Source organism: Pollicipes pollicipes, unplaced genomic scaffold, assembly GCF_011947565.3.
Source record: "Pollicipes pollicipes isolate AB1234 unplaced genomic scaffold, Ppol_2.1 Scaffold_2543;HRSCAF=2982_pilon_pilon_pilon, whole genome shotgun sequence".
NCBI classification, from domain to species: domain Eukaryota; kingdom Metazoa; phylum Arthropoda; class Thecostraca; order Pollicipedomorpha; family Pollicipedidae; genus Pollicipes; species Pollicipes pollicipes.
In genome coordinates, this window is record NW_023596133.1 from 439,634 (window position 1) to 456,156 (window position 16,523).

The following is a 16,523-nucleotide window of genomic DNA, read 5'->3' on the forward strand; positions in this document are numbered from 1 at the left end:
TCCGACACCCGCCCGTGAGGCCTAGTGACCGGTACTGCCGCTGTCCGCGGGCGCCCGACGCTCCCACCCGGCCGTGACAACAATGCCGTCCTGTCCCGATCACATCCAGTGCCAGGTGACGAGTGGGACGGCTGCAGGCGACGCCGGCTGGGCGCTGCCACCGCTCTATTATTACCGCCGGTCGGCCACGCCGTCTCGCGGCACCGCGGCCCGCCCGCGGCGACCGTCGCCCCAGGCCCGGCAGGGCGGCTGGTGGCCGCCGGCCAAGCGGCCGTCCTCTGCTGCCCGTCCACGGGGCCGGGGCGGCGCCGCTCGCTCGGGGCTCGGCGGCGCGCCGGCGGCCCGACTGCGGCACGGGACCGGGGCAACACGCCGGCACCACAACACCGCCGGTAGCCGGCGAACGGCAGGCGGAAGGCGTGGTAGCCGGGGGAACACGGCGCGTTGTCATGGTCCGTTGAGAGAAAAACAGACATAAGGCGTTTCAAAATTGGAAACTCCTATAAGGCATTCAATACTGACGATGTCGTAAAGACATGTCTGACAATTTCAGTGATACACACATACCAGCACCGACCACTCCTGCTAGCTGAAAAGTTGTTGAAGAAATTCCTCACTTTTTCACTTTCAAATTAACACGGCATCGCTCCGATAATCCGAATTGAATATAAATACCCTACCATTATTTTGAACTGAGTGCTACAACTTAACTTAACATCCTTCAGGTTCAAGTTGCATGCTGAAACTCAATATCAAACTTACGATTTTGAGGGTTTGACGACGATCCAACCTCTGAGGTCATTTAGTCTCCAACTCTTTTAAGCGGAACGTAGCGGCGGACAGTAAGACGCCTGCCCGGGAGCAGTGTTTGAGCCCAGTCAGGGGCCTGGCACGCAGCGCGGCTAATCAGCAGACGCTCTTTCAATTGAGCTTCCCCCCCCCCCTCCCCCCCCCCCCCCCCCCCCACACACACACAACAAACAAGCCAGGGGCCTAGCACGCGACGCAGCTGATCAGCAGACGCTCTCTTCAACTGAGCCCCCTCCCCCCCCCACCCCCACACACAACGGACAAGATAAAACTGAAACCGAGAGAAATTAGAGGAAAGTGAGTGCTGAGCACACTGAGTGCCCCTTCTCCCCTCAACCAAAGCACAGGCACCCCAAGACCAAGACGTCCTGAAGCCCAAGTCCGAGGTAGCTCCCGGTCTAGGGAGAGTGCCCATAACGTCAGTCGGAAATTGAGCCTGGGCCAACCACACGGTAGTCCGCGTCTGCAGACGCAGTTAACCCGTTCCTAATAGACCGATGAACAATGGTTAGCCTTTGGGCTATTTAGCCCCGGTCTGGTTGAAACTCAAACACACTTCAGATGTTCGAAGAAGGGTGCATGTAGGTATACAAGTTTGATGAAATCTCTGCATCTGGGAACGCAGCATCAGTGGCTGAATCGGCCAGTAACTACCTCGAAAACAAACAGGACAGCTGTAACCAGATGGGAGCCTCCAATCCCAGACGAGAACTCGGCCATGATAAACGAATAATATTCACAATTAATTGCATTAATGGCGTGATGTATATATATATATATATATATATATATATATATATATACATATATATATAATTCCTTAAAAGCGTCAATTTGCCAAAGACCAACGAATTAGCGGTGAATGTATTTGTATCAGTAACATTGCCTTTGATGTTGCGTAAAAACGCAAGACCTCACCCAATGGACAAATATAAGACTTATCTATTATTCCGTTGATTGGACTGGACTGGATCGGTACACCGGCCAACTCCGTGTGATGAATGAAATGCATAAAGAGCCAAACAAGCGCCGGACGAGTGGTAACGGCGAAGACAGCCTATGAAAGCCAAGGTACGTAGATAAGCTGTTGATATGTTTCATACGACACGTTACGTTGGACTGGGGTGAAATACGATACATAATAAGGGCCATTACAAAAATCTTGCGACTGTTAAGCAGCTTAAGTTCAAGGGAAGCAGGCCATAACGATCCCATTTTAAGTAAGCGAGCTTTTACAATGATTTACAGTGATCATTCTACCATCACACCCCATGCCGTGTAGTAGCCACATCACACTGAACATTTAGTGATCGTTCGGTGGGGTTGCTTTCTATCTTGTGTATTGTCTCCATTTGATGAAAATCGCATGGTGGATTATTTTCCAGAGCCAACTAGCGTAGAAATTTAACACAGTCAGTCTTCCTAATATTTCAACACGGTTCTTTCCGCCAAATGAAGGCTTTTTGACGAAAAAATTTGATATTCACACCACATTTCAAGTCTGCCAGACTTGACGGACCAATACCACCTGGTGCGCTGAGCGAACCCATTTTCCACCCCTCCCCATGCTCAAACCCATCGATTTTTAAATGGCACCCATACAAACTCATGCCACCCGATCAAGAATTTCAGGCCCTGATGCAGATCCTGTGTACGCTCCTGACTACACCAGAGGTCACGTAGCACGGCGTGACCAGGCAAAGCGAACTCGCGGTGCGTATCTAAAGCAGGCCACGAGTGTCCATTAGGCGTTTGGTTGTGTGCTCCAAATAGCCTAAGCTATCGGCAGCAGCCCACTCACCTCACCTTACAGCCCACTCGCTGTAATCAGCGCCCGGTTGAGGGTCTGAGATAACAGCGCCCGGCAACGAGCGGGGGGAGCTGAGCTCCCTGGGATCCCGAATTTCCACACGGCTTACGAGAAAAACAAACGTGTCGTTGTGAAGGTCACGCCAAACTATTAAGAATGCATGCCAAATGTTCATTCTTCGGTCAAATCTGAAGCCACCAAAGGTTACGAAAGGCCAAGAACGGTTGTTCTGATAGATTAAGTTAAAGCATATGTTAGCACGCCAAGACAGATATTGCGGGCACAGAAGTAAGCGTTTAGACTGTGAGGAGTCCATTTCGACCACTTCTGTCCCCCTCAAGTGTCAGGTCAGATCAGGCCACCGTTTAAAATTGGTCTACCAGAGGCCTAGAAGGCCGCTACTTTTTCAAAACGTGTTTCTGACTGACTATTTCATTGGAAGCAGCTGTCGAACAAAACCATCCCAGGCACATAACTATTATTTTGGGCTGACCTGGAGGTCAGCTGAGGTCATCCGAGATCAAATCCATAAGCTAACCGAATGAAAAATCAAAGTGCTAACCGGGTCTAAGCGACCAGTGCAATGAAGCTGGTATCTAAATTACACACCGTCCCTTCGACCGTTGGCACTGCATTTGTAACAAATTGAAGATGGGTACGCTGTTACAAGAATTATGTGTCATCAGCTTTACGAACACATTAATAAGGTGGCAACACGCGCCGCACCCGTTCATCTATCCTCTCTGCTACTGCCTATATAAGTCATTGACCTTGCATGACCCCATGTCCTCACGTGATCTACTATGACGCCATTATGCACCGTAATTGTATAACATGTTCTCAGTGGAATATTCAAATTCTGCGCCAAAAATTACCCAGTACAATGCCTATTTTGAGCTCAGCATGCGTTTTGTAAAAGGCACATATAAAGGTAGATCATGACCTAAGCCAATGCCCTGCGATCTCTGATCACATGATGGTTGTGCATGTGAGCTAGTACTCTTTTCTTCATATATAACCACCAAAACTACACATAAACACGTACAAACTTGCATTATTTATCAAAAATAACGAACATTTACATCACCTCAGGTCACTGATCTCCCCTCTTTGGAAAAAGCTGAAATCAAACTGTAGGTATTATCATGTTCTGTTGCTACGGCAAGTTTGAGCAATTGTAAATAACGCGCAAAAGAGTTATGCGCGGGAGAAGTTTTTTAGAAGTTGACTTTTTGACTTGACCTGGCCTAGGTCACTGACCTCGGCAGATCAAGGCTTCAAATCTGCGCAACAGATCCCAAATTGATAGACGTACAGGTACTGAAATTCTGGTGTTACTGCAAGCGTTCCTTTTTTAGTTGTGCTCGAAAAACCGTAGGGGAAAAGTCAACTCCAACGCCGAAACCGCCACGTCGACCGGAACAGGCGCCGACAGTCACGGACAACTATGACACCCGCCGCATCGACCAGAACAGGCGCCGACAGTCATGGACAACGGCGACACCCGCCGCATCGACCAGAACAGGCGCCGACAGTCACGGACAACGGCGACACCCGCCGCATCGACCAGAGCAGGCGCCGACAGTCACGGACAACTGTGACACCCGCCACATCGACCAGAACAGGCGCCAACAGTCACGGACAACTGTGACACCCGCCACATCGACCAGAACAGGTACCGACAGTGACGGACAACGGCGACACCCGCCGTATTGACCAGAACAGGCGCCGACAGTCACGGACAACTGTGACACCCGCCACATCGACCAGAACGGGTACCGACAGTCACGGACAACTGTGACACCCGCCGCATCGTTCAGAACACGCGCCGACAGTCACGGATCAGTCTTCCGGTGCATTTAGCGATCACATCCAAAGACGCGACTTAGGGCATGGGCGCATCAGTGACGCGCAGTAGGCACGGCACGCACGGGCACATCAATGGAACATCGCGAGCACACAGCGGAAGGAAACACCCCAAGAACTTGCACGTGCAATAAATGCACATGAGCCACCACCAGCCCATCCAAGAGGTGCGGCGCCAGCGGCCTGAGGGTCGGCGCCAGGCTCACCTTCTGGACGTACGGCACGGGAATGGACCCCGTCTGGCCGAGCGCGTTCCTGGCCGTCCACCACTGCTCCTCGTCCTTCGTCACCACGGTCAGCACCTCGCCCTTCTTGAACGGCAAGTCCTCGTCGTCCTGAGGACCCAGACAGCCTAGACTCGGTCCCGGCGCGCGGACAGCCGACGGTGCGACCGCCGCGGAGCCCGGCAGGCAGCCGTGCAAGCTCGGGTACAATAAACTGTGATCGCAGGCGGGCTGACGCGCGTTCGGCGCCGAGGGCGATGGGGAGCAGGCGCTGGTGTCATTCGAAACCGCACGGAGAAGTGAAAAAAGAAATGCGTCGAACGTCACGAGCTCTTGAACGTCCTCTCTCCTGGGTGAAATGTCTGCCTCGGCTACGTGTTTTCTCTTTCCTCTCGCGTGCACTTGCCTTCCCCTGTCTTCTCTCGTCTCCACCTATTTTAATGATACTATGGCTTCCCCGCAATGTCCCCGGCCCGGCGGTACATCCCCCGGTCCGGCGGTGCAACCTCCGGCCCGGCGGTACAACCTCTGGCCCAGCGGTACATCCCCGGACCGGCGGTACAACCTCCGGCCCGGCGGCACATCCCCCCGCCCAGCGGTACAACCTCTAGCCCGGCGGTACATCCTCCGGCCCGGCGGTGCATCCCCCACCCCGGCGGTGATTCCCCCAGCCCGGCGGAGCATCCCCCAGTCCGGCGGTACATCCCCCAGCCTGGCGGTACATCCCCCAGCCCCTCCCCCCGACTCGGCAGTACGGTCCCCGACTGACCCGCCCGTCGAAATCGTATTTGGCGACGAGCTTCTCAACGCGTCGCGGCGCTGGTCGGATCAGCGGCGTCGTGTCCAGGTAGTGCAGCTTATAGAAGTTGAGCAGGCTGGGCAGGTCGGAGAACATCTGGTCGCCGATCCGGAACACAGTCTGCCACCCGGGGCGCCTGCGTTAGCCACCGCCAGCAGGAGTGGGCGGAGGAGGCGGGCTGGGGTCAGCTGGGAGGACAGCAGGAGGGTCGGAATGACTGGAGGATGGGCGCGGAGGGGGCGGACCGAGGGAGCAGCGTGGCCGGGTCGCCTAGGGACGAGGAAATGCACTGCACTGCGAGTGAGGTGCGTTTAGACGCGTGCTTCACCTTTTGTTGGACGCATAAAACACTGCATGTATGGGAAGAGGATCATCATAATCTTGCACAAGTAGCAAGTAACACAAATTTACTTTTGTTGAAGCAAGTCATGCCTACTGTCAGATATAATCAGAAATGTAATTGTTATGAAAAACCTCATTATGGGAGCTGCATGACCTACAGCAGTTGATGCGCCCCAGAACCCCGAATCATCATCATCATCATCAAAAACTTCATTAAGACATGACAATTGCCTGTTACACTATTAAGCATTTATATACCAATTACACATCCAGCATAACACTAACACTAAATGCACGAGCAATGTACAAAAATCCAAATCCAGCAGCTGCCCAGTATCAGAAATCTGTATCTGCAGAAACTGTGGAATCTTACTGAGGCTGACATGCCATCCAGCCACCACTTCCCATACATACACAGCTAGTTATTATTAGTCTAACAAAAGAAAATTCCCCTAGTAAACTGTACACCAGCCAGTTGGTTTGGTCACAAACAAAGCTGTCAGCAAAAGGCCATTCTTAATCACACAAAACAAGACAAGCCTACCTGGTCATCCTCAACTATTTTGTTGATGATGTAGTGTGAGACCTTGCTGTCCTCACGGACACAGAGGACATAGTCGCCTTGGATGCTGGTGGAGTCACGCACCAGGAAAATGCCACCCTCACTCTCTGACATCAGGAGGTCGTTGGCATCCTGACGTGACATCGGGCCAAAGTACCAACTGCAATCATGGACACAGGGCTGACACACAGCTACAGATGCAGCCCCAGCCATGCTTTAGTACAGGACTGGCTGGCACTGATAACTGGGAAGATAACAGTACATTGACTCATTCAGCATGCATGTTTGGACATTACTCAGACTTTTGCCTAAAATCATAAACCATTGAAGATGCACATACACAGACAATATGTGGCCAATGGAGAGCTGATTCCAAAGAGGCTGATTCCAGTGCAGGGATACTGGCAGGATGCACAGAGGACATAGAGGGCATGTGCCCCCATAAGTCCCAGGGGTTCAAGCCCATCAAGGTTGATGTCAATGACCCTATTAGAGGGCCTGAATGGCCTGAGTGGCTAGCCAGAGGACACATCATGGGGCCTGGTCCCTCAGAGCCAGGTCACTCAAATGTAAGCTAGAAGGACTCACCCACTACTCAAAGTTCATTTGGACAAAGAGCTCAACATATTGTGTTATGGACCACATTTATGTCTATCTTGGACATGAAGCTGGTTAATAAAACAGCAACACCTGTTACCAGGCATTTTGTCCACAAATAAACTCTATCAAACAAAGTTGCTTCTTGGGTCTACATTTTGAGTGTGCTCTACAAGAACTCCTGACAACATCCCACAACTTGTTCAAAGAAATCAATTACATCATGACTCAACAGTAATTTCACTGATTCTTGAATCAGCATGGACTCCCCAATGACCCATGGTATAACCTGCACCACCACAACTCGTTTTTGGTCCATTGGCGAACCACAGGTCTGGTGGCAGCCACCAAAGACATATGTGCAGATGCTAGCAGGAGGCTGGAAACACAAACCTGTTCTTGTCATCAGGATCAAAAGTTGATGTCATTTTGAGAGAACTGCTGCCTGGCTGACCTGAAACAGTGCAAAATGCAGCAATGGAAGAAGTCTAGTCTAATTATTGCTGTACAAGCCATTAATCAGACACATGTGATCAATAATGTATCTATAAACTACATAAAAGAGTATGCACACAACTATTGCCCTTAAAGGAAATGTTCCACACTTGAATATAATGGAGCAAGCATCAGATAGTATGAAATATGCTCACCTATAACTATTGGTATGCCTTTAAGTGGAAAAGATTGCTTAAGGCAACACAGTTTCTTTGTTGAGTAATTATGCCCGAGTATGCCACTGCTTGGTTACGCCAACATACCCAGCACAACATTGAGAGCCAATTGCTGGCTGTTATATCTGCTTACCTCACAAATGCTAGATATGAATGACTCAACAATTGTATGTTTGAAGGCCTTGATCACTGCATGACTAATAGAATGACAGGATTTGAATGGCATCATTATGGTGTCATGGATGCCTGGATGATGCTGCAGTCTTCTCAAAATAGTCTGCACATCTTTGAGGGTGTGTGCCCCAGACACAAGAGGGATTTAGGTCTTTAAAAGTGCAGGGCTTGTAAACCACACAAAGCCATTTCAGGGTGACTACTTCAGTTCAAAACCCTATAAAAGGTGGAACATTCCCTTAATGATGTAAATGTGCAGGCAGTATGTGATTGTTATTCAATATGTAATTAACTGTGAAAACACAAAAACAAATGCATTGGTTGATCCAAGCAAGTAAACCAGCACTGCATCATTCAACCCAAAAACAAATCACCTGAAACAGAAAACTCCTAATGGCATGGGCAAATGACATTGCTTTGATCAGCTGGTTAATACCAACACTAAAATAAGCAGAATATGAGAATAACACAAGTGAGCTGATGAGGGTATGAGGTCAGACAACACAAAATTGAATATTGGCAAAGATCTGTAGGATGCTAGTCACTGTTTCTCCCCATCACATTGTCATTAACTCAGAATAGGCCTCAGGCTATATCAGCAGTGCTCCCAATGTCTGTCTGTCTGATTCTTGAAGATTATTCAAGTTGGGGGAGCCATCACTATGGCTGGGTACAGCTGGGTTCATTCCATGACTGGAGGACAGGGCAACAAGAGAAAGACTGCTGTATACAGTACTTGCTCTTGGTAAAATAAGCTTCAGCTGGTATTCATATATCTATCCAGACAAGTTCTTTCAACAGATAAGCTGTTCTCATCCTCAAATGCCCAGACATGATCTGACAAACCATGAACTATCACCTCTGCATTGCCTCTAGTACAGGTTTGGTAGTTTCAGGTCAGAAAGTCAATTATCATAACTGAGGTACCATAGGAGATTAAACATGCTATGCAGCTCTTCTCTGCACCCTTTCCATCACATCATGGGCCATTCTTACAGCTTGGCCCCACACTGAGTTTACATACTCAGGGCTGGATGATCACCCTGATGATCATGTTAAGGCACAATGGCGATGTGGTGGCATCTAATGTGATGAAGGTGTGCCTGGTGATTCAAAAGGTCCTGTTAACACATTCCTCCAAACTTGAGTGAATAGTCAATGAGAACTCAAGGTCCTTCTTGCTGAACAACACCATCTCATCATGTCCACTTGGTAGATGAGCCCCTGGTTGAACTTTCCCACACTCACCAGCATCCACTATGCATCACACATCACACACACACAGCATCCACACTAATGGGTGATTTGTAAACCCAAACACAACATAAAACTGACCATATCCTTCCAGCAAGGCTCTATTTTCCTCAGTCTTGGCACAAATATTATGCCAACATACCAAAATGCCATATATTGTCATGTACACCTGGATATGTCAGTACAGGTCAAACATGAACATAACACTAAAATCCAAAAACAATACAAACTTTAACAGCCACAAAAGGCTAAAATCCTTCCCCGCCCAAAATAATTGGCAATGACAATGGAGTGAGAAAATGGTTGTGAGTTGCAGCAAACCTGTGAGATGAACAGTTCACCGTGGACCCTCAACGGAGTACAAGCTCTGATGTTTTTAAAGACGTCCTTATTTTCTTCTTCCAGCTGACCTGGTTCCACCCGTCCAGACGGGCGCAGGACGACGGACACTCAATTATCATGTGACGCAGAGGTACAACACCAGGCAAATATAGCATCCACATGTAACTTGCACGCCGCAATTGAAATATTCTGTTCCTGAATTGCCAGATAATTTGGTAGCAATATCCCCGCCGCCTCTTATTGTTTCGGGTTTATCGCAATTACGACAAATGGATGCTAGTGCTGAGTTCTTAGCAGAATGCGCTGCTAACATCTCACACCAATTGCCGGGCTTTGGCAACAACAAAGCCGTAATGCCTGGTATTTGAGCTTCACCCGCTGTCTGGTAATCGGAACGGTGATATCCGCTGGCTGTCGGCACTTCGTAAAGCATATGCAACTGACGCATTAGTTATGCCACTCATCTCCATCACCATCTCCACCACAATTTCACCACCTCGCATACTGTCTCGAAGTATGACTTCTCAGACCTAGAGACCAGACCGCATGACCTACGACCGCGACATCCAGCGAAAAAATCAAACGGAACGTTCCCTGAAATCATCATTTGACCGTCTTGGCCCCCACCAACCTAACACTACAAAAATCATTCATCGTGTGAGGCGACGTCTAGGCGTAAGGATAGCAGGCTCCCCCACTACTTTTGAGAATGTTTGATGAACTCTATGGCGATTCACGAAAACACGACTCGTTTAAAAAAATCGACAGTTCCCCCTCCATATACACAACCAACTTTTTCAAGACATTTCTACGCCTGGGTATTCCCATCTCTCTCCCGGCCGACTTCCGATCAGCGACCAGCGTTGCACGTCTTCCAGGATTCTCGATCGGACCGTAGCCGGTTGAAAATACTACGCCGCTTCACAGTTGGGGGCTGAATTTAGCTGAAATGACGAAACCGGAGCTTCAATTTCAGAGGATGCGAAGTACATCACGAGCATTGATCCATTTCCGATGTTAATCTTGGTTTTTGTGCGTGCATATTCCCGTGCCTTTATGCCGAAAATGCGTTTGCTTCCTATTTCTCCTCTTAGTACAGCAGTAACAAATCATGGCCATGTACGCCCGTAGCCCAGGCGACCTCTAACCGACCTCCGATCGTGCCGAACCCGTGCTTCGCCATGTCGAGCGATGAACACCTGCAGACGGTGAACGCCGTCGCGCACTTCGAGACGTACGAGGCGTACCTCGATTCGATCGCCTCCTGGCAGGACATGTTCTACCTGGAGGACCAGACGCTGGCGCGTGCCATCGTTGAGCTCGGCTATCGCGGCACGGCTGAGTTCATGAAGCGGCACGAGTTCGCCGAGCGGCGGCGCGAGTTTGAGGCGTCCAAGGTGTCTCGGGACTCGCGTGAGGACCGCCTCGCTGCGGATGGGCTCGAGCTCGAAGACCCGCTGCTGCTCGCGCTGGCCGAGCGCGAAGCCGTCAACCGCGACGGCCGCGTCGCCACCATCATCTTCCTGCGCAGCCTCAACGAGCGCAACCAAGAGATCTCAGGCTACGTGGACTACGCACAGCGACTCAGGAGCGACGCGTTCCGCGAGTACTTTAGCGGCGAGGCGCGCCTCATGCCGCGCGTCAACGACTTGGCTTACTTCAACTGGAAGACGCAGAGCTCGCGCTGCAACAACACGGTCAACTGGACCGTGCTCTCCGAGAGCGTGCACGGGATGGTGTTCAAGTCGAGGCGCGACCGCAAGGTGGTCAGCGTGGACCCGCGCACCGAGACGCCCGGCGACAGCTCCACGCGCACGCTCGTGCAATCGTCCAACTACACGCAGGTGGTGCTGTACGACCACATCATCAGGCAAAAGATATGATGACCGCGACTTCGGCGGTCCGCACCGATGTGCCGCGGTTGTGGCGGGTGGGACATCGGCGGTCGTCACCGATGGGTCATCAGGGTGGGGGTGGGTGGGACGTCGGCGTTAGTCACCGATAGGTCGCAGGTGTGGCGGGAAGGACGCCGTAATACAAGGGAGCTGCTCGTCGATGGCTTTTCGGTAACCCGCTGGCCAGGTGACACTTGGAACTAAGATGCACGCCGTCATCAAAACTGAGGTCAAGGCCTGCGTCGCATGAAGTGTAATATCCAGGCGTGTAAGTTGAACATCTTATCGACATTTTTTATTCAATTGCTCCACATTGGATTCATGGTGAAAACAAGCGATGTTGACTATAGACGGCTTGTATTGAGAGCACGGGACACGCACCTGACAAATCGGAGTGATACAACAGCGGAATATCATCCACACACCATCTGGCACACGAGATCAGTCCCGTATCGCAAAAGTAAGCCTAAATGTGGATGAAATCAAATTGTTATCCCAGTTTAAACATGCCGCTAATTTTCACAGCACCAACGGGCCAGTACCTGTGGGCAATATCAACCGACCGGTAAAATGAACACGTCTACGCAGGTATGAAGGATTCCGCTGCAGAGTTCTGGAGTCTGGTGGGAGCCTCCGAGCGTCGCACGGGTCACGCCACAACACCTCTCTTCGGAGCGTTCGGGAGTACTCTGTTCAAAGCCGGCCGTCAGTCGGCAGGTACGTCACACAAATCTGCCAAGGACTACACAACGGACATCAAGACTGGAAAAATGAATCTCCCCACATATGCGTGCAGTGGCAAGATACTAGACTGGAACGTGCTAACTTGCGCGAACCTTGGAAAATGACAGCGTTGCAGCGGCGCACCCTGAGCAGCGCTAGTACTGAGCGGCACTTTCGCACCTTCAGCAGCGCCAGTACTGAGCGGCACTTTCGCACCCTGAGCAGCGCCAGTACTGAGCGGCATTTTCGCAGCTTGAGAAGCACCAGTACTGGGCGGCACTTTCGCACCCTGAGCAGCGCCAGTACTGAGCGGCATTTTCGCACCCTGAGCAGCGCCAGTATTAAGCGGCACTTTCGCACCCTGGGTAGCGCCAGTACTGAGCGGCACTTTCGCACCCTGAGCAGCGCCAGTACTGAGCGGCACTTTCGCAGCTTGAGAAGCACCAGTACTGGGCGGCACTTTCGCACCTTCAGCAGCGCCAGTACTGACCGGTACTTTCGCACCCTGAGCAGCGCCAGTACTGAGCGGCACTTTTGCACCCTGAGCAGCGCCAGTACTGAGCGGCACTTTCGCACCCTGAGCAGCGCCAGTACTGAGCGGCACTTTCGCACCCTGAGCAGCGCCAGTACTGAGCGGCACTTTCGCACCCTGAGCAGCGCCAGTACTGAGCGGTACTTTCGCACCCTGAGCAGCGCCAGTACTGAGCGGCACTTTCGCACCCTGAGCAGCGCCAGTACTGAGCGGCACTTTCGCATCCTGAGCAGCGCCAGTATTAAGCGGCACTTTCGCACCCTGAGCAGCGCCAGCATTGAACGGCACTTTCGCACCCTGAGCAGCGCCAGTATTGAGCGGCACTTTCGCACCCTGGGTAGCGCCAATACTGAGCGGCACTTTCGCACCCTGAGCAGCGCCAGTACTGAGCGGCACTTTCGCAGCTTGAGAAGCGCCAGTACTGGGCGGCACTTTCGCACCTTCAGCAGCGCCAGTACTGAGCGGCACTTTCGCACCCTGAGCAGCGCCAGTATTAAGCGGCACTTTCGCACCCTGAGCAGCGCCAGCATTGAACGGCACTTTCGCACCCTGAGCAGCGCCAGTATTGAGCGGCACTTTCGCACCCTGGGTAGCGCCAGTACTGAGCGGCACTTTCGCACCCTGAGCAGCGCCAGTACTGAGCGGCACTTTCGCAGCTTGAGAAGCGCCAGTACTGGGCGGCACTTTCGCACCTTCAGCAGCGCCAGTACTGAGCGGCACTTTCGCACCCTGAGCAGCGCCAGTACTGAGCGGCACTTTCGCACCCTGAGCAGCGCCAGTACTGAGCGGCACTTTCGCAGCTTGAGAAGCGCCAGTACTGGGCGGCACTTTCGCACCTTCAGCAGCGCCAGTACTGAGCGGCACTTTCGCACCCTGAGCAGCGCCAGTACTGAGCGGCACTTTCGCACCCTGAGCAGCGCCAGTATTAAGCGGCACTTTCGCACCCTGAGCAGCGCCAGCATTGAACGGCACTTTCGCACCCTGAGCAGCGCCAGTACTGACCGGTACTTTCGCACCCTGAGCAGCGCCAGTACTGAGCGGCACTTTCGCACCCTGAGCAGCGCCAGTACTGAGCGGCACTTTCGCAGCTTGAGAAGCGCCAGTACTGGGCGGCACTTTCGCACCTTCAGCAGCGCCAGTACTGAGCGGTACTTTCGCACCCTGAGCAGCGCCAGTACTGAGCGGCACTTTCGCAGCTTGAGAAGCGCCAGTACTGGGCGGCACTTTCGCACCTTCAGCAGCGCCAGTACTGAGCGGTACTTTCGCACCCTGAGCAGCGCCAGTACTGAGCAGCACTTTCGCACCTTCAGCAGCGCCAGTACTGAGCGGCACTTTCGCACCCTGAGCAGCGCCAGCACTGAGCGGCACTTTCGCAGCTTGAGAAGCACCAGTACCGAGCGGCACTTTCGCACCTTCAGCAGCGCCAGTACTGAGCGACACTTTCGCACCCTGCGCAGCGTCAATACTGAGCGACACGTGTTTCGAGTTGCCACGTCTCGTGCTCGGACGTACCATAGAATACCGCAGTACCGCGTGCTAGTGCATGGAAAGAGCAGGCGGCGCTCACATCGCGCTGAAATCCTCGGGAAAATGACATACCAGAAGGCATATCTACCATCCTGATGAAGTCGCCTCTACCATTCTGGTTTGGAGCAGTCAGTAGTACCTGTGAGGCTTTTCGTGACATCCTTATCCTCTCTCCATCCCCTGGCTTGCCATCAGATCCTCAACTTGGCCACCACAGCAGATGCAGGGTGGACTGATGGTGATGTGCCTTGAAGCAGAGCCAAGCCCTTGGCTGACCACCAGTGGCACCAGCCAGCAGCCAGTCTGAGCTATGGTGAGTCAGAGGTGATGAGGGCGGTTCCACATGACCAGGTTAACTCTGTGGGTCAACTCAAGTCTCATCAAAACCTGCTGAGCAGGATCCAGTGCAAGGCTGATGAGATGTGATGCTCTCACTGGTACTGATACACATGCACTGACTGGTACTCACTGGTACTGACTCACATGGTACTGATACACTGACATGATGTCATCATATCAGGTGCAGTACCAGGTCACCTCACATGGTTGGGTTTGCTTCAGTGCAAGGGAAAGGACAGCTGTGTCACACAAAAACAACAGCAACATTCAGAAGTCAGACACTGTTACAACATAGAAGCTGCAATAACAGAAAAGCCATAAGCCACACCAGCAATTCCACAGTCAACTTACAGAGACCACACACAAGAATTATAAGGACAATGCCAATGGCTATATGAAGAATATGCTGCATTAGAGAAAAATCCTGATGGCAAATGGCAAAACCCACTCAGCTGCATATCATATTGGCATTTGTAGAATACATATTTCAACCTGGTCTATAGAATGAAGACCAGGCTGTTTCCCAGTATTCCTCAATACTGTAGCAAGGAAAAGATGAGCACCATCCTTATCTTATGGGAGGTGACCCTGAAAGCCTTGCATGAGTTCATAACTGCCTTGAAACAATAAGATGATGCATTGTTGATCAGCACAACCATGGGTACATGAGACATAGTTCCTACTAGCACTGCATGGCAAGGATGCATCAAGTCCACATAAACATTAACTCACTGCAATGGTAAGTTCATTTAGAAACTGGTAAGGAATGCAGTCATTTAGTAATTCAGGATTACAGGATTACAGGATTACAGACACATATTACAGGAGGATTACAGGTACCAAAGCTTCATGAGCTCCAAACATTAATGTTTATCATGTGATATACATTTATCTTTTACAGTTGTATAAGAATCTAACAGTTATCATCAGCTTTCTCCTCCTTAATGATCAGGTGGAAATATAAGGCTGGTATCTGAGATAAACACAAACATGAACATTGCCTGATGCTTCTTTATCACCAGAAAATACCAACTATGTTCATGCACCAAACATCATGTATTTCAAGATTGCTCCACTGCACAATTATGACTGACAGTCCCATTCATTTGTCATGGTATAACACATACTTTGAGGATTTCCCCATGAGGTAAACATATTCAGACAGTTCCTGAAACTTCAGTTCGCCTCTTGGCAGGAAGAGTGGTAAGACAAAAAAATCCATAATTGTAGATCATGATAAGAATTCAGTCCTAGCCAATCCAGTGACATGCAGGGGATGTTAAAATACTAATATTACACAGTTCAATATTATGCATGCAAAAGGCTTGCAAGTAATACTCTAGCCAGACAGGACTAGGTTTACAGCTATGCAGCTGCCATTTCCATAATTTGCACCACTTAAGTGCACACCAGAACTGCTCTTTGAAATTACTTCCAGGACAGATTTATAGAGACAATTACTTAGTACCAGGAAACATAAGGAGACCCATTATAGCATGCTATATTTATAATTAGTGTACTTTTACTGCCTCCTGTATTTCACGATCAGTTTACCACTATCAGTTTAGTTCACCCAGTTCACATATTCACAACCAGTAGCTTGGTAAGGACAACGCATATGGCCCACGGAGCACCAACTGCTGGACAAAATCAAGACACAGGCTCATTGAATAAGCTATCTGTGAAATAACACCAAAAAGCTGGCAAAACCAATGTCCAGCAACTCAGTACTCAATTGAAGACCAAAGAATATACCTGGACATGAGAAAGGCTGGAAAATATTTGTATGAATCGAAATTATATCCTCAATAATTCACATTTATGAGCAGCGACGCGGACAACAGGTGAACGACTAGCCCTTTTTATATCTGGCAATCAACGGAACTCCAAACTTAGCTGGTCTTCAAATACCATTGTCAGCCTGAACACCAACCAAAGCTGTTATTGTCGGAGTCAAACATCATCATCTTCAGATAATCTTTTTCAATAAGTTAACGTTTGATCTTGTTCACAGTTTTGTTTATCTTCACGCAACCCTGCTAGCTATGATTGTACT

At 50.6% G+C, this 16,523-nt stretch overlaps 2 protein-coding genes across 2 annotated transcripts in view; one reads left to right on the plus strand and one right to left on the minus strand.

Moving 5' to 3' along the window:
- Positions 1–9,591, minus strand: part of LOC119097853 (adapter molecule Crk) — a 12,394-nt gene extending 2,803 nt beyond the window's left edge. Inside the window, exons 1-5 of the mRNA XM_037220806.1 lie at positions 9,431–9,591; positions 7,404–7,464; positions 6,396–6,573; positions 5,480–5,629; positions 4,693–4,821 (exon numbers count right to left, since the gene is read on the minus strand). Coding sequence (XP_037076701.1) covers positions 4,693–4,821; positions 5,480–5,629; positions 6,396–6,573; positions 7,404–7,438 — 492 coding nt within the window. The 5' untranslated portion in view covers positions 7,439–7,464; positions 9,431–9,591. The remainder of the gene's footprint in view (positions 1–4,692; positions 4,822–5,479; positions 5,630–6,395; positions 6,574–7,403; positions 7,465–9,430) is intronic.
- A 1,041-nt stretch (positions 9,592–10,632) lies between these two features.
- On the plus strand, positions 10,633–11,334 carry LOC119097866 (cilia- and flagella-associated protein 299-like). Its single transcript, XM_037220816.1, has one exon. It carries the CDS (start codon positions 10,633–10,635, stop codon positions 11,332–11,334), a length of 702 nt encoding a protein of 233 aa, XP_037076711.1.
- Positions 11,335–16,523: the final 5,189 nt, after the last annotated feature.

Excerpts from the sequence above, each read along its gene's own strand:
- LOC119097866 (XM_037220816.1), top strand. The coding sequence starts at position 10,633 with ATGTCGAGCGATGAACACCTGCAGACGGTGAACGCCGTCGCGCACTTC.